Source organism: Pezoporus occidentalis, unplaced genomic scaffold (genome assembly GCF_034315485.1).
Source record: "Pezoporus occidentalis ecotype Australia unplaced genomic scaffold, CSIRO_AGI_Poc_V1 ctg193, whole genome shotgun sequence".
Taxonomy (NCBI): domain Eukaryota; kingdom Metazoa; phylum Chordata; class Aves; order Psittaciformes; family Psittacidae; genus Pezoporus; species Pezoporus occidentalis.
Window position 1 is genome coordinate 191,170 of NW_026913782.1, and position 21,242 is coordinate 212,411.

Here is a 21,242-nt window from a genome sequence, read left to right on the forward strand (position 1 = left end):
GCAGCTTCTGGGTGTTTTCTGTTTCAGTAACTACTTGTGCCGGAGATTCAGAGGTTTGGGGTTTTTAGCAGACTTTTGGTGCATTAAGAAATTCAGGGGTGTTTGGAAGCCAGGTACAGCACTCACAGTGAGCTCCTTCGCAGACCTGCATCAACTCCTGTATTGATCTTTTCTTACATGGCCTGTAAGGAAAGCGTGTCGTTGTTGGATGGATCGGTCCCAGCTCCCAGAGGAGTGCAGCCCTCAGGAGTCTGGTTAGTCTTTTGTTCTCACAGCCTTTTGGACACCTAAATGATAAGCTCTGTTTATCATTTGCAGCAATTAGCCAGATTCTCAATGGCCAGGTTAGCGCAGCTCCAAAGGTTTTCCTGAAAAACACAGCCTTTTTTAGCTCATCCCATGGATGCTGCCTCTGGATTATGCAAGCCGCTGGTGCTCAGGTTTTAGCAGAGGTGGGATATGGGATTGTGGTTGTGGCAAATGGGTGATCTCTCACTGGGCATAATTCCTTTGGGCTGTGGAATATCTCCAGGGGTGAATTCTAACCCTCTGTGTTTCTGGGTTGCCCAAGGCTGGTTGGTGGTGCTTGCCTGAGCAGTGGTGGTGGTGGTCCAGGAAAGCAGGAATGTTTGCCCATGCAGCAAAGAGTGGGTAAATATTGGCTGAGTATTGAGCTGGTGGTGGGGGGAAGCTTCCACCCTGGGGCTGTGGTTCATTAGCACATGGGACACATGGAATGGGAGCAGCCCGTGCTAGGCCAAGCACCAGGACTATTTCTGTGGTCAAAGAAGAGAGAGAGACGTGGGCATCCTGCTGCTGGAGGTACTGGCTCTCTCCGTTTGACTTGTCTAATTTAATGTGTTTCTTTTCTTGGTAGCCACTTAGTTGAGACTGCATATCGCCTCTTAACCTTACTGGCGTTTAACCTGGTCCTGTTGGTATTTGCCAGCAGGATTTCCTTACACTAATGTTGCAGCCAGCTCCTGCTGACCATTGGTAAACCCATGGATGAATCCTGTATTGCTCAAGGAAGGTGGCAATATTTGCAGCAGAATCATGCAGAGGTGACGCCAGCCTCTGCATCCAAATCAAGCTACAAACACTCGGCGTGCTCCAGATGTCAATGCAGCTTTAACTGACGCTGTTCTTCACATTTAGTTTGCTGTCTCCCTTAGCATCACTGTCAGTACATTTTGCAGGGTGTTAGAAATGTGATCCTGGTTTTTCCCCCACAGGACATCCATCTCCCCCTCCCCTGCAGCATGGACCAAAGATAATTCTTCTTGAACGTAAGAGAAAGGAGGCTGGAGGGTTGAGAGCTTGGTACCTATATGAGGGTCTTACTACTAACCAAGGCTGGATAAAGCCTTGGGTGACATGGTTTAGTGTGAGGTGTCCCTGCCCATGGCGGGGGGGTTGGAACTGGATGACCTTAAGGTCCTTTCCAACCCAGACCATTCTATGGTTCTATGACATCCAGGGCTACTGTGCAGGGGTGAGATTCATTCCTGGCCTTGTTCTCTTGCCCCAGCAATCCCTTCTTCTAGCAAAGGGACTGGGAACAAGCAGGATGCTGTGACTGTTAGGAGCACAGCTTGGTGAAAACCCAGGGGTGTCTCCAAAGTCATCCCCTTCCCTGTCCCCTCTGGATGTCTCCTCTTTGCCAATGCAAAATAGACTTAGAAAAAAATCATTAGGAATTGTGTATTTATAAAAACCTTTATAAAGGGAAACACTGCATCTGGAGGGAACTGAGGTGTCCTCTCATGTTGTTTGGACCTGAGGTCTTGAATGTCTTTGCTCTGTGCAGCAGTGGGATAGTGAGGGAAGAGGCTCTCCTGCTTTTGCACCAGCCTACATTCCTCCCTGTCAGCATCCCACAGGAAAGGGACATCAGGGACATAGATCTTTAAGGGATTTCCTACATAGAGAAACAGGAATGTTGAAAGAGGGAGAGTGTCCTTTTTACCTCATGTTTTCTAATTCTGACCTTGCATCCAGTTAACTTCCCTGCCTCCAGTGCATGTCTGCAGTGGGAATGATGCCTCAGGGTCCTGGGGAGAGAAAGTGGGGAATGGCTGATGCTCACCTTGAGGCGGGCACGTGGGGACATCAGCTTGATGATGGTGATGGCCTTCTGTGTGGAGATCCCTTTGATCTGGTTCTAGGTCAGCTTGGCTACTGTTTTCTTCTCTCCTGCTCTTGTTGGAGTGCGTATTTTGGTGCTGCTTCTCAGGATGCGGATCCCACTTACGTGGCTTTGGGTAGGCATGGATGGAGGTGGCATGTTTCCTCCTCCACTTTCAAACTGGCTTCACCTTGTCAGGAGAGCAGGCATCCTTCACTTCTGTTTCCCACCTCTCCTGTTCTTCCTCAGGTGCTGGCATTTCTGGGTTTGGATTTTTAATAACTCAAACACAAAAGCAGTGTGAAGAGGAGGGTGGAAGCCACAAGAACGCTTTTCCCTCCTCCAACATCATGGTTATAGTCTGAGATGGAGACATACCCATGTGCCTTATTGCAGAGCCATAGGCAGCCCCAACCACCCCGACCTAAAGGGGTGACTTCCTCCATCCACCAAGTCAGTTCTTCTGCTGTCTGTTGGCTCATTCTCCCTTGTCCCCTTGTTCTTTCTCCCTCACCAAGTCCCTGTTACTCCTTGGTGCATCTCTTCTGTCTCAGTATAGGGCAACCATTGGAAATTGCTGAAGTCTTTACAAGTTTGAAGAATCTGGTTTATCCCCAGCTCTATCGTAAATCTTCTTTAATGACTACGTGGTAGCTGGAGACCAAAAGTGATATTCATGACACTGAAACCAACCCTGCTGTTGTCCTTCCCTCTGCACACTCCTTGCCCCTTGGTTAACTGTGCCTTCATCTCCAGGCCGTGCTGCTGGGGTCCTGACTGGCTCGCTGGACCCTGGGGAAGGTGCTCCTTGAGATCATGCTGGTGGTGCCACCAACGTGGGGAGCCGGAGGGGATGCTCCCCACGCTGCTCAGTGCAACATCATCTGCTGGAGATCCCTGTTCTGGTGTGAGGTGTTAATAGGTGACGGACAGGGTTGTGGCAGACCTTGTGCTTCTTGTCTGGTGTCTTCTAAAAGGGTTTTCTATGCAAGTAAGGAATTTACATCTCTTGAAAATAGAGATGCGTTGCTGTTTGTAACTCCTTTTTATGCCTCCGGTCGCTCTTGTACTGATTAAAGATCTAATACTTCAACTGCCAAGGACCTCCTGCTCTTCCCTTTCCTACAGGCACCACACACATGAGCCCTGCCCCTGCAGGAGGTGGCCTTGCAGGGACCCAGGGTGCCATGGGCACAGGGGCTGAGGCAGCCTGACCACCTTCTGGAGCCCAACAACTACCTGGGTGCTCCTCCTGGGGTTTCCCAAATCTTTGAAACACAAGAGAGGGTCAAACCCCTTCTTTTGCCTTTTTCCTCCTCCTTTTTCTTCTCCTCCTCCCTTTTTTATAGGCTGGCACGTAAAATGATTGACCATCCCTGCAAGGGCTCACACACCATTGAGACAAGGCCCTCACTGCCATGGGTTAGTGGTGGCCTTGGCACTGCTGGGCAATGGTTGAACTGGATGAGCTTGATTCTGTGGTTCTCTGATGACACACTTCTAGGGAAGTACTGGTAACGCTGCTGCAGATTCCACTGCTTCCGAAAGAATTGGGTGGGACAGGAAGAGGATCAATGAGAAATGCTTAAAGCATCTTTGAGCTGCCCATGGTGCAGTGATCTCCCTGGTGGCCTCCCATGTAGGACCGCAGCCAAGTGGCTGCAGAACAGCCCTGGGCTCATACTCACCATGACTGACACTGGCACCTCCCTGAGCTCCAATCCCTGGCCTGAAGTGGGAGCCACACAACCCAATCACGCCATCGATTTTAATACCTTTATTGAATCACAACTGCAATCAACACAACTGTGCCCTTTCGATCAGTTTAGTTCACTTCATGGGATTATTGCTTTTTACTTGCACAGGACTATCCAGCAAGGAAGGAGGCAGGAAGTGTCTGCCACATGCAGCTCGGTTAGAAAAGGCCTTTAGTGAGGCCACCCCATCCTACTCGACAATGGTGATGGCCTTCTCTGTGCAGATCGCTTTGATCTGGTTCGAGGTGAGCTTGGCTACTATTTTCTTCTCTCCCAGTCTGGTTGGAGTGCAGATTATTTCAGACTTAATGATCCTGCCAGGCTTCACATCCCTAAGGACAAAGGAAAAACAAGTAGTCCCAACATGTCTGAAGGGGGCTACAAGGATGCTGGAGAGGGACTCTTCATCAGGGGCTGTAGTGATAGGACAAGGGGTGATGGGTTCAGACTGAAACAGGGGAAGTTCAGGTTAGATCTAAGGCAGAAGCTCTGCCCTGTGAGGGTGCTGAGGCGCTGGCACAGGGTGCCCAGAGAAGCTGTGGCTGCCCCATCCCTGGCAGTGTTCAAGGCCAGGTTGGACACAGGGGCTTGGAGCAACCTGGTCTGGTGTGAGGTGTCCCTGCCCATGGCAGGGGTTGGAACTGGTTGATGTTAAGGTCCTTTCTAACCCAAACCAGTCTGGGATTCTATGATCCTATGAGTTATGGTTCTTATTTCCTGCTTTCAAATCATTTCACTTAAAGAACCAGTGGCTGCCTGGTTCACACAGGGTGACTGTTTCCCTTCTCCCAGCACCAAGGTGCAGCAGGAGGGTCTCAGCACAGTGATGCTGGCTGTTGGTCCCAGTGATCCTGGGGATCTTTCCCAGACCTCCCAGGGAGGTTAGTTTAGGCCTTCTGAAGGAAGCAGCTGTGTTCACAGCGGCTGGGTAGCACCCAGCATCACAGCACAACACAGAGTGAGCCCTCTTGTGCCCAAATGCCCTGAGAACATCAACCTCTGTGTGGGTCTTTGTACTGCACCCAGATGGGGTTCAGGTTCAAATGCAGAGGGGCTGGTTACTCCAAATCCCCCAACTGCTTCTTCAAAGGAGATTAAAAAGGAAGAAACAGAGTCCTGGCATACTCATTTCATACTGGAGTCACGTCCTTACCCCTGATCAAACATTGACATCTTAAAGATGCCCAAGCCCTCCACCAGCAGCTTGCAGTTGTCCAAGGGCACGTTCAGCTTGTTCTTGAAGATGAAGGCACAGGTGAACTCCTTGTTCAGTTTGGCTGTTTCTGGCATCTGGCAGAGGAGGAAAGAAACAAACCCAAATACCAGAGATGAGAGGGGTAATAAGGATGCTGGAGCTGATGTAGGATTGCTCCTCACCGCCAGCATGGTGGAGGACAACCACTCCTATCCTTTCCACCCTCCCAAGGCACCACATCCTCTGGGAATGTTAACATCACCATGGTGTTACAGTGAGCCCAGCTTTACCCCTCATCCCCGAGGAGCCTGGCTGGTGGCTACTCCTCTCTGGAGAGGATCCAAACCCACCTGGACACAATCCTGTGTGACCTGCCCTGGATGATCTGAGATCCCCTCTAACCCTAATGGTTCTGGGATTCTGCCTCACCTGGACAGTGATGGGGGGGTACTCAAAGCTCATCGTCGTCTCCTTGGTGAGTTTGTCATCTGTCCCTTGGACCTCAGCAATGGCAGTGATGTGGATGACCACTTCATCTTCCACCGATGCCAGCGTCTTCATGTATGTGTCAGCTGCAATGTTCAGAGGGACCTGCACCTCTGCAGAGAAGAAAACAGAACTTGGTGGCTTCATCACGCACCCAGGGATTGGGTGGCAAAGTCAGCTCTGGTGGTGGGTGTGGAATGAGGTGTATTCATAGAATCATAGACCGGTTTGGGTTGGAAAGGACCTTAAGATCATCCAGTTGCAAGCCCCTGCCGTGGGCAGGGACACCTCACAGTAGTCCTGGGGTAATGGTTGGACTTGATCTTAAAGTTCTTTTCCAACCTGGCTGATTCTATGATTCTAAATCTCCCCCGTTTAAGTTTAAAGCCATTACTCCTTGTCCTATGTATGTATGAGAACACTCAGCAACCACCAGCAGCAAAGACTTCTAATGAGTGACTCATGCTTGAAATGCCCTACTGCTGTTATTCTCACTCATTAGCCTCCTGTTTAGCAAATCTCAATCCCACTGCTGGGGATCAGGTCACTCAAAGGTCCGCAAGGAACAGCAAACAGCCCTTGGGATCAGCCAGGAGGTTGACATTTGTCCTGGGTGAAGGATTCAGACAGTAACACTCAGCAGCACCACCACCAGCTCATCAATGTCAGAGTAGCAAGAGCAAGAACAAGGTGAATCTTTCCAGCCATCTAAATCCCCTGAGGGACCTGATGCACACACGTACACCCAAAGCCTGTGGTGGCATCTTTGAGGCTCACACAGTGAGAATGGGATGTAGATGCTCCAGCACATCCCACCCACACTGATGTACTTCTAACCATCTCGTTGAAGCTGCAGCAGAGACAGGGCATTCATGGTCACTGCTATGGTGGGATCCCAGGCTATAACTGAGGCTCCTAAATGCAGTAACAAGAGAGCTAGGTGGCAATTTCTGCTCTTTGTGCCCTGCTCTGCTCAAATAGTGAAGCTGTTATGAACAAACTCAAGTGAAGCCCCAGCCTGCCACAGTAAAGAGCCCATAGAACACAGCAAGCTTTCTGTGCCTACCAGATTTGCCTTCAAGCTTGACGGTCTCCTTGACATGTCCAAGGCTGGCCTCAACCTTCCCAGTGTAGGACTGCAGCTGGCAGGAGCTGGCCAGATTGATGGTCCAGGTCCCGGGAGTTGAGGTCTTCACCACGATGGCCAGTTCAAAGGGGTTGCCAGGATACAGAGGTGCTTTACTGGTTATCTCAAGCTGGAGCCCACACTTGGAGACTGTCTCCTGCAGGACCGTAGGCTTGGGGTCCACATGACCCGCGGGCAAAGACGAAGCGAAGCGCGCACGAGGCACTATTCCTGAAGGGCGGATGAAGGAGGAAGCTTTCTGCATGGATTTCCTCTCCTCTTCGGAGCCTGGATGAAGAAAAAGGATGGGTAACAGCTATATTTAGGTGTCAAAGAGGGACTCTTCATCAGGGACTGTAGTGACAGGACAAGGGGTGATGGGTTCAAACTGAAACAGGGGAAGTTCAGGTTAGATCTAAGGCAGAAGTTCTTCCCTGTGAGGGTGCTGAGGCGCTGGCACAGGGTGCCCAGAGAAGCTGTGGCTGCCCCATCCCTGGCAGTGTTCAAGGCCAGGTTGGACACAGGGGCTTGGAGCAACCTGGTCTGTTGTGAGATGCCCCTGCCTGTGGCAGGAGTTTGGAACTGGATGATGTTAAGGTCCTTTCCAACCCAAACCAGACTGGAATTCTGTATCTCAGTCTCCTCATATAGAACCACCTTCTCTTTATGCTTCTGCTTCAGGGAGGATGCAGTGCTCCAGCCCAAAGCCTCTCTCCAGATCTAACTGTAGCATTTTATACACTTTTCAAGGATGGATGCTCTTAAATTCTTTGCCCTTGTCTAGCCCAGCTGCCTCTGGGGAGGGAGTGTGGGGTTTTGTGTTTCCAGTGTGGTTTGGGGAATGGAAAGACAAGAAGAAGAATAATGAAGAAATGAAGCAGCGGTGAGTCCAACCACTAGAGTGGTCACTCAGCCCATTACTTCCACTGCCTATAGGTTCACTCTCTCTGGGCATGAAGATACACAGGAGCAATGCTGCCTCTCTCCAGGTCTTATACACAGGGCTTGCCCTTGCAGCTGCCTCTGTGGGTGTTTTCTATAGAAAGGCCAGAGGTCTGCTCTTTGGGACTATATGGCAGGTTTAGATGGAGCTGAGGAACAGTTCCTTCCCCAGAGGGTGCTCAGGCACTGGAACAGGCTGCCCAGGGCAGGGCTGCAGTCACCGTCCCTGCAAGTGTTCACACAGCGTGGAGACGAGGCCTCAGTGCCATGGGTTAGTGGTGGCCTTGGCAGTGCTGGGAATGGTTGGACTGGGTGAGCTTGAAGGGCTTTTCCAACCTGGTTCATTCTGTGACTCTATTTTAGATGATGGAGCAGTTACCTTCAGGGAACTTGTACTGCCAGGTGATGTCTTCCCGCTTGTCCTGCCCCACGGCTTTTGTGCTGATGTTCATGCCGATGCCTCGGGTCTCTGTGTTAATCCTGATGTACTTGTCCTTGCCGTTCACCTTCTTGACCACCCAGTAGACTTTGTCAGCGTTCACTTCGGCATACACAAACTTGCTGTCGAAGGGCAGATACACATCCCCTTCTCGGATAGCCTTCAGCGGGCAGGGACCACACTGGAAAATGCCTACAAAGTGCATTCAACAACACTTACTTTTCCAAACACGAGCAAAGCCTCCAGTTTTTGTTCCAACCATCAGACTCACTCAAGCTGGAATCTGTGGCCATGGCTCTTAGTAGTAAATACTCCTCCATTTCAGTCATGAACTCCAAGAGCCCCCATGTATCCCAGAGCTGTTTGGGCTTTTTTATAGGTGACCAAGGTCTACTAAGAGCTTTTATGTGTTTCCCCCCACTTAAATAAGAAGTTTAAGGTTTGAAAGTCATGGCTCGGCGATGAATCAATTGAGTCTAGCCACTTGTGTTTGATCTGGCAATACCCCACTTTCTGCACAGCCTTGAGGACTCATGTTTTCTTTCGCACCCTGGGAGGGTAGTCACCAGTTTTGGCACTGGCCCCCTTCATTTACCAATGAAGTAACTCATTACTTCCACAAGAAAGCTCTACAGAAAGCATCTTTACTGGGAAAGCTGTGTCACCTCCTACTACAGACCGCTTTGAGTCCTCAACTTCACCTATCAGAGGACGGTGGAAAGAGAAATCAGCTCTGATCTTCCAGCTAACCTCTGTTAGCTCTGTGTGCGTGTGCTCTCACCTCTGAAATAACATTCTCCTACAGCTCCTGCTTTCTCCACAGCTTCCTACAAGGCTGGTTTTCTGCCTACTGAGATGCTGTTCCTCCTGTGCCAGGCTGAGACAAGAGGAGTGGGACCTCCAGCTTTAGGATGCTGCTGCCCAAGTACGTGAAGATGTGCATGGGGAGCACACGCTTTGCTAACTGGGAACCATGGTTTTCATGTCCCTGCCTCCTCTGCGAGCTGCTGAAGAGCCTTTCTAGGCAAACCCTACCTTGACTTTGCTCCTGAGGGGTTGAGTCGATTGCCTGCCAGCCATCAAACCCCGCTGGCAGGTCTGTCCGCTTCATCCAGACGTCGTTCCACACGTGGAAGTTCCTGCATGCATGTGGGTTGGAAAGGAAAGGAGTGAGATGGGAAACCCACAGTCTTCTCCCTTAATTCTTAAGTAAGGGCAGGTTTAATGGGGATTTGTGTGTAACCCTGTGAAACCCCAGGCTTTCTCTCCACCTCCCAGGCAGCAAACCCAAAGCAGTAGGGAAATTCCCAAAGGGATTGCTGAGGCTGGGAAAGGAGGTGCTTTGGGATGGGGGGGGTGGGTGTGTGTAAGAAGCATCAACCCCTTTTGTCAGTACCAGACAGAGTCGAGGGACATCCCGTTCAGCTTTTCTCCCAGCTCATTCAGGTAGATGTCCACCCTGAGGTTCTCCTCCGTGTCGTGTGCCGAGTTGAAGTTACTCACACAGCGGGACGGGATCCCCAGGCAGCGCATCACTGCAGCGTGGACAAAACACAGCGTCACCAAACCACTCGGGTTGGTGTGTGCCTCTGCTCTCGTGGGAGGTGTCCCTGCCCGTGGCAGGGGCTTGGAACTGGGTGAGCCTTAAGGTCCTTTCCAACCCAAACCGCACTGGGATGCTGTGATGACTCTTGCACCCCTGGTGTTCAGAGGCACAGGAATCTGGCTTATTAGCACAGTAATTAGAGAAGGGAGACAGGTCACCATTTACCTGTAGTGAGGACTCCTGCGAAGACCCAACACTGACCGTAAAGGACTGGCTGCTTTGTTTTGTAATACTTCTGCAAAATAGAGACACTCCCGATCCAATCCAGAGGGGATGTCCCGTTGTTGTAATTCCCCGACCAGTTCCCCAGCAGGACACCGCTGTCGTCATTGGCATTAACCTGTGGCAGCACAGATGCAAAGGAGAACGATGCTGAACCCTTAAACCCAGGGTCTCTGCTCCACAGCCCTGTGGCAGCCAGCGAGGCTGGTTGGAAACCCTCCACCTGGATTATCTAGACCAAGGTGCTGCTCAGGGAAGCCAAAATGCACTCTGCGTCTTGCATCTGAAACCCTAGGGCTCCAAGAAGAGTCCCACCACAGAGAGCAGTAACCCCCCAAAATACAACCTTTGTATTGACCCTCCCCGGGGAGGGACAACCACTGGGGCAGCAGCAAGCTGTATCTGTGTCGATGGGGCGATGCTGTATATCACTCGCCTCTTCCCTCCACCCAAAATGGCTTTCTCATTGCAGTTTCCCAAAGGAACCCATCTCAGATGCATCCGGAAATGGTGTTCAAGGCCCCAGGGGAAGAAGAGCAAGTGAGAAGTAGGAAGGAAAGCTGGAAGGGCAAAGCACTTCTACAGGAGAGGCGTACCAAAGCAGACATGGCTCTAGACACGAATATAGGATCCCTTCTGTTGCTCAGCTTGAGCTTGCTTTTGTCCAGCAGATACATGCAGGCGTCCAAGATGAACTCCTCAAACTGTTTTGGAGAGAAAATGGAGACGTTTATACGCTGCTCTAACCCAGGATTTGCTCAAGTTTATCCAAGCACGTGGAGGGAATTGTCTGACCAGTTCCAAACATCCTTTATGGTATGGAATTTCCAAGCCTACAGGGCTTCCGAAAGCTACTCTCTTCAAAGGATGGCTTAAATGACCCCCACCATGGCCAGAAGACAAAAGCCTCGTGTCTTGCAAACATGGTTGGAACCTGACCCAGCAATCTTTACTCCTGTGAGTAGCCCTATGTCACCAACGTCATCCTCCTGCAAGCTACTCACAAGAGTAATGGAAGTTTAAGAGGGCTATGGATTTTCCTCAGGGAATGAACCCCGGGGAGAGGAGAAAAAGATGCAGAAATGGAGATTATTATAGCAAAAGATTCCTAACTAGCAATTGCTGATAAAGCTCCCTGAGGTTCAAGTCATAGAGATGTGAAACATCTGATCCAACGAAGCTCGGCAGAATATCAATCTCAAGATCAATATGAATTCCCATTGCTTAACAGCAGAATAAATATTAGGGTAGGAATTGCAGTGAGGCCAGTGCCCTTTGGCCCTTTGTGGAAGAAGCATCAGTGTGAGCACTTTTGCTGGGCTCTCTGTATCCTGCAGCTTGAAACCACAGACTTATAAAACGATATAAAATAATTAAAAACAAATAAAGAAACCCAAAGCAAACAGATCCCAACATTGTTTGGTGGGAATTCTGTGTGGATAGAGTGTAAGATGCTCTGTTTGGGTGCCTGTGTGCTTCCTATGGGGTGCAAATAAACCTGCTCCAGCATCTCCCTCTTATCTCTACCCTTGAGTGTGTTTGTCATTGTACTCAATGGAGTTATCTGAGAGGCAGCAGTGAGGAACACCCTTCCTGGGAGGGTGGGATGCTTGTGTCCTGCATCCAACAGCTCACCTCGAGGCCGGGGAAGGCACCACTTGGAGCGATGACAACCTCTGCCACTGCTTTTCCCCCTGTTTTTTCCCCATCATGATGCAGAAAGTAAATGCTCAGATCTGTTTGCCCTCGCCATGTCTCATGAGTTCAGGTTGCATGGGAGAGGGGAGGACTCCTTCTGGGAATCTCTTCAACCAGAAATGCTTTGTTTGCACAGCTTGCACATCCTTTGCCAGGGGGGTTGTATTCTGACTACTACCATGCCATTGAACCCTGTTCTCCAGCTGTGGATGGGGAAAACACTGAAGCACACAGGTTACTCCAAGCAGGTGAAGCTGGCAGGGCTGCTCCAGCACTTTGAGCTACTCATGGGATTAAACTGTTTGTAGCTCTGATTCATTGAACTGAATGCCTAAGGCAGACAGAGCAAATAAGGGTAATAGCACCGACAAGTGCTGCTTTACCTGCCCGAAGTTCCATGGTCTATTGTAAATGCTGTATGCAGACCCAATGTAGATGTAGCCCGTGTCGTTGAGCACGTACTCCTTTCTCTGTGCCTCATCAGCCATGAAAACCACATCATCTGGAGCAAAAGAACCCTCAGTGTTAGGTGGTTTGCACACAGTAGTCAAAGCTTTCCTTGGGATGCCAACTGGAAGAGCTGGTGGTCTGGGACATTCACACAAATGATGACCAGGCAGCACTCACATTTCTTTTTCCTATCATGGAAAATTGTCCTCTAAGACTACCCTTTAATTTACTCCTCTAGATCTATTGCTGTGTGACCAGTGTTTTGTTTTAGCAAAGAGCTTCCCAACACTTTAATTGACCAAGCTGGCAGCAGGGACCTTGGGGACTGATGCCAACCAACAGCACACTTTTTTGTCCCGTTACTTTCGTAGCTGGATTTTAAGCCAATGCAGTCATAGAATCACAGAATCCCAGACTGGTTTGGGTTGGAAGGGACCTTAAAGCTCATCCACTTCCAACCCCTGCCATGGGCAGGGACCTCACACCAGACCAGCTTGCTCCAAGCTCCTGTGTCCAACCTGGCCTTGAGCACTGCCAGGGATGGGACAGCCACAGCTTCTCTGGGCACCCTGTGCCAGCGCCTCAGCACCCTCACAGGGAAGAGCTTCTGCCTTAGAGCTCAGCTCAGTCTCCCCTCGGGCAGGTTAAAGCCATTCCCCTTGGCCTGTCCCTACATCCCTTGTCCCAAGCCCCTCTCCAGGTTTCCTGTATCCCCTTTAGGCACTGGAGCTGCTCTAAGGTCTCCCCTTCAGGAGCCTTCTCTTCTCCAGGCTCAAAGGATCTCAGTTAACTGTAGTGCTGACCCAGGGAAATAGACAGGAGTGAGAGAGAGATGTCCCTTAAACCCAGCACTGAGGACTCCCCAGTGAGGAGCTGTGCCATTGCTATAGCCCAGCTCCCCACTGGCTCCATGAGGATGCTGCGCCATTGCTATAGCCCAGCTCCCCACTGGCTCCATGAGGATGCTGCTTGTGGTGGTTTATGGGAAAAAAAAAAGGAGTGTATTTGGGAAAGAGAGCAGGAAAAATGTGAGGAAAAGCTCCCCAGGGAGCAGTGATTACCTCTGTGGCTGCAGGACCACTCACCTTCACACCAAGGATTGAACAAAAGGTAGACTTCACTGTTTTCGGGCTTGTAAATGTTGTTTCCAGTCTTTATATTTAGGGTGTATTTTCCCACTGGGGCCATGGGTGAGCTGGTGACAGACAGTAGGCACTGTGGAGGCAACAAAAGAGACAGCATGATGGAGCCTCCATCCCAGCCACAGGCACAAGCACTGTCCTGCAGGATCAGTGCCAAAGCTGGCAGCCAAGGGCATCTGGGCAAGGAGAGAGGGGAAGGATGGGATGGGTGCATCCTGCGTGTGCAGTGTGGGAGCAATGGGTTAAACGGGATTAAACAAGGCAAGGCTGCTGCCCACCCAAAGTGATAGGGGCTAAGGGAAAGCAGGGCAGGGGGAGGAGGAGGATTTGCTCCCAACAGGCTCGGCATTGCTGCTTCCACGCGGAAATGCTTCCCATGGGCTCTACCTCTTTGCCGCTGCTCTTGAGGATGGAGATTTGCCACCTGCTGAGATCCTCCTCCCGCCTCGGGTTCAGCGACATCAGGGTGCCCCTGGATCTCATTGGGTTTTCACCTGGAAGCAAAGCCAGCACAGGATGCAGGAGGGCTGCACGGGTCCGCAGCGACCGGAGCGCGGCTGCCAGGAGAGCATCTCCTGCCGGCCATGGAGGAGCACTCACCGATGCTGAAGCGCAGCGAGAGCTTGTCGGGAGCCTGCAGCTCCCTGCTGAAGGTGAGCTGCAGCTGGAAGGGCTGCCCGCGCCGCACCACCAGGTTGCTGGTGTTGTAAGCATCCGTGTGGTGCAGGCGGCAGTTCTGGCTCTTGAGGAAGTCAAGCCCAGCGACCTTCAGGTCGCTCCCTGGGAAGCCTTCAGCAGGAAGGGAGAGGGGAGAGGAAAGAGATTGGTGGTGAACTGCTCAGTAAAGACAGTTTTCTTCTTCTTCTTAATGGAGCCCCGGGAGGCACCGAAACATCTGAGTGTCAAGTGGCATTTCAATGGTACAACTGTTTATCTATACATATATACACATAAATAATACAGTATCATATTGTATGCTATGCTGTGCTGTACTATACTACACTACAATGCACTATACTATGCAATGCTACACTACACTGTACTAATATAATAGGATATAATGTGGTACGGTATAACATAACAAAATGTAATGTAAATGCAATGTAATATATGATGTATTACATTATGTAGTCTATGATGTAACATGATGTATTACATATATGTAATGTATGATGTAATATGATGTATCGTAGTACATTATAAGGCTTTGAACAGCCTGGCCTAGTGGAAGGTGTCCCTGCCCATGGCAGGTGGGGGTAAAACTAGATAATCATTAAGGTCCTTTCCAACCCAAACCATTCTGTGATATGATGATTCTCCTATGATCATATCGTTTTGTATAATTGATAACATAACGTATAACACATAACATAACAACGACTTCATATATGTATATAGAGATACAGAGACAGTTGTGTTGCTGGAACAGGTTGCAGAGGCAGGCAGTGGTGAGTGCTGCAGCAATCCACCTGGACTGAGGTATGCCTGACCTCTGCACCGGCCCTGGGCAAGTGAAGAATGAGTGACCTGGGAGAGGTTGTGCTCCCTGGGGCTGCTTCCTCAGAGATGGGAACTCAGTGGTTTGGCAGCCCATGTCTGCTGGCTGACCCACTGCCTACCCTTGCACATGGCAGCAGCCAGCTCCATGGGACAGCCAGATGCATGACAGCACGTTTTGTTGTGGAAGTCTTGCTTCTCTCTCAAAACCAGAGCAGGGAAAGCACATCTGCATCCCATCACTGCAGCTGCATCCCCCAGCATCTCACACCACCAGAGGTCCTGATCACCACAACATCTCTGCCCGTGCTCCTGCCATGTCCCTGAGCTATCTCCTTCACCTACTCAGCTGCTTTGCTGGTGGCACCTTGTCAAAGCCAGGGCTGTGACAGCAACTTCTGTTTGCTGCTTGCTGCATGTCTGTGCTGTGCTGAACGCATGGAGCATCAGCTTTCTGAGTGTTACAAATGATTCTTTCCTATTGCAGGTACTAAAACAAGTAGTAGTAGTAGTAGTAGCAGTAATAGTAGTAGAGACATATGGAGAAAGCACTGCTTGCCAATGCACATTCAGAGGTGATGCTCCCAGGCAGCCCTCAGTTAGCAGAGAGCAGCTTAAAAATTAAACCTCACCGTTTGGGACTTTAATCTCAGTGTAATCCCCTCTGGTCAAAGATCAGCCTTATAGTAGCGCTGAATGTATTATTTATGATTATCAAATAATAGCTAACAGTAGCTTTAGTTGCTCCTTACAAAACGCAGCACATCATAGAGTCAAGCTGGGAGGAAACTAAGTGTTCCAAAATTCAGCTCCCCTCAGCTGCTGAAATACCCAATGTCTCAGGACGCCAAAGGCCTGAAAAATGGGTCTCTTCAAGACACTGAAGTTGGTGTTTTACATTTCCACCCCAAGAATTAGTCCCAGGTCATATAACAACAGTCACTGACCAGCCTAGCATGGAAGTCTGAATACATGGATCCTTGCAACTTGGTTTCTCCTGCAATCCAGATAACCAAAGGAGGGGCTGGGGGCCAGCTGTGCTGGAGAAATGCTACCTGCCTGGAAGATGCTAAACATGGGGGGCAGAGCACTATATAGTATGGTATGGTGTAGTATGGTGTGGTATATGGAGCACGTCTCCTATGGAGCCAGGCTGAGAGAGCTGGGCTGGGGCAGCCTGGAGAAGAGAAGGCTCCTGAAGGGGAGACCTGAGAGCAGCTCCAGTGCCTAAAGGGGCTGCAGGAAACCTGGAGAGGGGCTTGGGACAAGGGCCTGCAGGGACAGGCCAAGGGGAATGGCTTGAACCTGCCTGAGGGGAGACTGAGATGAGCTCTTAGGCAGAAGCTCTTCCCTGTGAGGGTGCTGAGGCGCTGGCACAGGGTGCCCAGAGAAGCTGTGGCTGCCCCATCCCTGGCAGTGTTCAAGGCCAGGTTGGACACAGGGGCTTGGAGCAACCTGCTCTGGTGTGAGGTGTCCCTGCCTGTGGCAGGGGCTGGAACTGGATGAGCCTGATGGGAGCAGAGCCAGGCAAAACCCCACCACCTCGTGCCCAGCAGCTCCTGGCTCAGGGCTGTGTCATAGGAGTGGGGCTCCAAGAGGCACAACCTGATGCTGCACTGGAGCAAAGAGAAAGACCTCAGCTTTCAATGCTGGCCTCAGGCTTTGGGAGGCTGCCCTGGGAGGTGTGACAGGGAAAGCCGGAGCATGCCGGAACGTGGCTGAGCTGTATGTCTTTGGGAGTGTCTGACCTGTCTTGTACCTGCCCATTAAACACCCTTAAAGGATAAATTCCGTGTAAACAGCGGGGAGTAACAATACCGCAAAAGCAATTGGCTCAGGAGTGATTCAGACGGAGACCTGGGAGAGTCAGGAAATTCAAACCCACTTACGTTAACCCAGAAATTAGCAAATCAAAGGCATAATGGTGGAAGGGATTAATTCAGCAAATGCCATGACAGATTCACACGGTATCAGGCAGCCCCTGCTGGGCTGAGCTCAACAAGAGCCGTGCTTAGAGAAGGCTGCAATCTGGTGGTAGCTGCTGCGGCACGAGAGATGGGGCAGGCTGGAATCAGTGGCACGTGTGCCACTGACACCTGGAAGGCAGCAGCCTCGAGTAAAGCAAACTGATGGACCCCCACTAGATGACTGCCTCCGTGTATTTCTTCTTAGGAACGCTATAAACCATATTTATCCTCATTACTTAACAGTTATCAGTGGTACAGCAAATACAGACTCAAAACTGGCCATCACCTCTGAAGCGATTTCATTTCTGCTTGCTTGCTGCCTGCCAGGTGCCAACATCTGGCTGATGTTTTGCACAACAATGTGTGTGTGGGGGGATCTGCGTCTGTATTAATGTCAAGAAACTTCAGCTGAAATAATTGCTTAACCTTCTTGAGAAGGATGAAGGGGAAGTGCCTCTTCCTCAGCACTAACAAACCTCCAGCCACCAAAGCTGCTCTCAACCGTGCTCCCTATGGAAACACTGGTGCCAGGGTGAGAAGCTCCCAAAACCAGCCCTGGTGATGGGAGAGGGCTATGGAGGAATGTGGGAGCTGAATGCATAGGACGGCTGTGGGAAAGGGCTCTGGGGAATCTGTCCTTACAGCATTTCCTAACTTAGGGAGTGCATTTCCACCCCCTGTTTCTGGACACTACCAATGTTGAGGATGCACAGGTTAACACCACAGACAGCAGCTGCCTTGGAACACAAGGCATGTTAAGGTCCTTTCCAATCCTAACCATTCTGTGGTGTAGTGGTGGCCTGGCAGCCCTGGGGTAACGGTTGGACTTGTTCTTTAAGGTCTTTTCCAAGCTGGCTGATGCTATGGTGGCTGGCTATATTCTATGATTCTATGCCCTGAGAGTGCAGAGTGCGGTGCCAAAGACCTGTCCCAGTCGCAGTGCACTGATTCCTGTGCAAACACACACGTGGTACCCGGTGATCCGAGGGGCTGGGCTGCAGCCAAGCTCCCCGGGCAGCCCCTGTGTGCCACTTCCAGCTTCCTGCCCTGCCTCCTGCCCGGAGCACGCTGAGAACATGCCTGCTCACGGTGCAGAGGCTCACCGTGCAAGAGGCTCTGCTTGCTCCTAGGGCAAGCCAGAAGCAAACCCAAACCTCAGCTGTTCTCAACTGATTTTGTTTCCTTCCTTTAAGCAGAAATTGCAAGGCAGTGTTTCGCTTTCATCTCCTCGTTCCATGATTTATCCCTTATGGAGCTCCTTTCTGCACTACCCTGCTGGCCCCATCGCGTTGCTATCTGCCTGGGAAGACGTTCGGAGGCTTTGAGTGATCACCCAGGAAAAAACCAGGGACATGAGGACTTTGCACTGGTAAGAACCTGAAACCTTTTTAACATGAGGATGAGGTGATGTGGTTTAAAAACAGTATATTAATGCGGAGCAGAGCATTTATAGCTGGATTCAGTGGGAATAAGGGAGGACAGGATGGGAGTGGGATGAGAACTGTAGTTTTACAAGAGAGAGCAAGACCTGGACACCTGCATTTACTCCCTATCCTTGCCCAGCCTCCAGGCAAACACTCTCACAAATCCCAGCAACATGAAATCACATCCCAGAGATGTTGCTGTCCAAGACTTCCTGAGGAGCTTCAGCTCATCCACACCCAGAGTAGTAAGGCACGAACCGGAGGGGATCAGAGCAGTGTCAGGCCATCATTCCCCTATTGATGCTGTGGAGACCTGCTCCTGGCTCCCCAGATGTGGGGTTCTGAGCATCCTGGGTCTGGCTCCAGGAGCACAACCAGTGGTGGTGGCTCTGCAGTGCTGAAGGAGTGACTCAGGCACCTTTCTAGGTGCAGGATGTGCTGACAATAGGCCAGAGCTCACATCCAAATAAATCCTCTTTCCAGTTACTCTAAAACATCTGTCAGATGGTATCAGCCACCACTGAAGAGTAATAATCTCCACGATTAAGTAGCCTGAATCAAAGGAATTCCTTTCACTTTGACACAGGACAAGTTTAAAGGAGCTGCATGAATTGCCCATGGCCACTGATGGCTAGAACCAGATGTTGATAATAAGCAAGTTGCATCTCACAGCCCGTTTACTGATCTGTCAAGATGTAAAGGCCTTTCCCAGCCTAGTGGATTCTATGACCCTAAAACCAGAACTTGCACAGCCACAGCAAACCCACCCCCCTTGAGCAGCAGTGGTACCGAAACACCTTCCCCCAAGGTGGAACACCACTGATAACATGTTCCCCATGGCAGTCAGAGGGGTGAGAGCTCTCCACCTCCACTGGAACTGCCCGCTGGAGACCTGCCAAACTGCACGTCTAACACAGGGGTACGGAGCAGTGAAACTCACCAGCGTTATTGCTCATGGTTCTTGTCAGCCTTCCAACCGGAGATGCCCGCGATGCTGCTCCCGAGCTCCTGAGTAGCCTGTGCCGCTTGCTGCTGAGCGTGGAGAAGGAAGGCAGGCTGCCCTTTTATCAGTGTCTTGCTCTGAGGTGTCAGCAGGGCCACTGCCAAGGGGAGGTGTTTAGAGAAAGGAAGTGCCTATGGAAAAAAAACCATGACTGCAACTCCCTGTGCACATAGTCAGAGCCTGGAAAAGAGCGAAACCCAAATCCCGACTCACATGGAAGGTGGATTTGCACAATCAGATGACAAGTGGACAGACCCTTCCCTGACAAATGGTAAAATCATGGGCTAGATGAGTAACAGGAATGCGCCTATGCCCCAACATCCAGGTTACTGGGGCTGCAACGCAAGGGCTAACCTTACAAGGAAGCCCACAAACACTTAATCCATAGGAAAACAAGGCTCCCCGTTGGGACCAGTCTCATTTTCTTTGAAGATAGTGAGATTTTTTTCATTGCATTCGGGACAGAAGCACTTGAAGCTGTGGGCTAAAAGCATAGAATGGTTTGGGTTGGAAAGGATCTTAACATCATCCAGTTCAAACCCCCTGCCACAGGCAGGGACACCTCACACCAGACCAGGTTGCTCCAAGCCCTGTGTCCAACCTGGCCTTGAACACTGCCAGGGATGGGGCAGCCACAGCTTCTCTGGGCACCCTGTGCCAGCGCCTCAGCACCCTCACAGGGAAGAGCTTCTGCATTAGATCTAACCTGAACTTCCCCTGTTTCAGTTTGAACCCATCACCCCTTGTCCTATCGCTACAGTCCCTGATGAAGAGTCCATCTCCAGCATCCTTGTAGCCCCCTTCAGACACTGGAAGGCCAGCATTTACATGTGCAAGGTGGAAAGCCCAAGGATGCTGGCATTGGTCATCACGTCCTGGGGTCAAACAGACACGAAGGGAGATTGGGATGGGAAAGAGGACAAACAGAACATGTCCAGGAGGAGCAAGAAACGTGGTGGATCAGGAGCTGCTTCCTGGTTGCTTTTTGCTACAGCTGCACCATAGGTCTCTGCCCAGGAGGTGGCTGTATCCCATGTGCCCCACTGCCACCGTGGTCCTCAGGATGACCGACAATGGAGAGATGAAACTACCCCACAGAGGGGGAGAGCTGGTGGCACACAGGCCAACAGCCACCTGGGCACAGAGACTAGAAACAAATACAAATACCCCAAATACACTAAAGTGTAGAGGTGTCTGAGCCATGGGAGCAGCCTCAGCCCCCTGATGCCTCCTTCCATGGCAGCAGACCCTCAGTCTGGTCCACCAAGGCAGGATCAGTCTGTGAGGCTCATGCATCTAAAGGTAGGATCTTCCTAAACAAGACCTGGCTGTGGAAGCCTTCAAAGGCACCGACATTTCTCCATCAATTCACGTGTTTACTTAGTTTCGTTTGGTGCCGCGATGTCGGCGCAAGCTGGGTGCTGAGTTAGCACATCCCACCCTTGGAGCATGTCAGTGCTTGCTGGCGGGTGTACGTTGGGTGTCCTTAGCTGAGAGCATGACTAGCGCATCACAGGGCATCCGGGGTTCAGTACACAGATGTAATCTCACTGGACATCTCCGTGAGCATCTGAACCACCGCGTCCTCAGGAGACAGAGCATCACTCACCATTCAGCCCCAGACAATGCGCTGGCAATCACACATTTCACTGTTGCAAAGACCCACTACAACCCCAATTCACCTTTCAGCATTGCTTTAACTCTGCTTTTCTTTCCTCCTGCAAGGTGAAAGAGTTTTGTTCAGAAACAGCATGGGATGAGGTAAAGCATACATGGAATGTCGGCACAATAACATAACCAGGGGTACATGCAATGATGTGCATTACTGGATTCCACTTAATTGCAGCAACAGTGTAATCCACTTCATCTCAACACTGACAGTAGCTTTCTAACCCAGTCTCAACCTGTTATAGATATATATACATCTCTATCACTCCATGCTTGATTGGAGGCAGCTTAAATAGTGTTGACATAGTAGCCCTACAGCAAAACCTACAGATTTCTGCCAACAGGAACTGGTTCATGTTGGTAACACTCCCCTCCTGAGATCATTTGGTTAGGTGTGTGCTGGAGGGTCAGTGGTGCAGTCAGGGCATGTATTCACCCAGGACAGTCCCATTTCCAGCACTATAGGATATTACAAAAGGCTGATTTCAACAG

The 21,242-nt window shown here is 50.7% G+C and overlaps 1 protein-coding gene across 1 annotated transcript; it reads right to left on the reverse strand.

The window, feature by feature from the left end:
* Positions 1 to 3,890: 3,890 nt before the first annotated feature.
* On the reverse strand, positions 3,891 to 19,169 carry TGM4 (transglutaminase 4). The gene is made up of 14 exons (XM_062617171.1): positions 19,020 to 19,169; positions 13,792 to 13,980; positions 13,579 to 13,685; positions 13,135 to 13,264; positions 11,983 to 12,101; positions 10,498 to 10,605; positions 9,845 to 10,019; positions 9,470 to 9,608; positions 9,109 to 9,212; positions 8,014 to 8,265; positions 6,633 to 6,980; positions 5,510 to 5,679; positions 5,039 to 5,175; positions 3,891 to 4,217 (listed from the first exon to the last, which is right to left on the reverse strand). The coding sequence occupies exons 1-14, from the start codon at positions 19,033 to 19,035 to the stop codon at positions 4,076 to 4,078; spliced, it is 2,136 nt and encodes a 711-aa protein (XP_062473155.1). The 5' UTR covers positions 19,036 to 19,169; the 3' UTR covers positions 3,891 to 4,075.
* Between the last annotated feature and the right edge of the window lie 2,073 nt (positions 19,170 to 21,242).

What these genes read in the sequence shown, in the direction of transcription:
- TGM4 (XM_062617171.1), bottom strand. An exon ending in CTAGAGCCATGTCTGCTTTG is followed by an intron (nt 10,020 to 10,497) that starts GTACGCCTCTCC and finishes GTGCTGCCACAG; the next exon opens with GTTAATGCCAATGACGACAG. An exon ending in CAAGCTTGAAGGCAAATCTG is followed by an intron (nt 5,680 to 6,632) that starts GTAGGCACAGAA and finishes TCTTCTCTGCAG; the next exon opens with AGGTGCAGGTCCCTCTGAAC.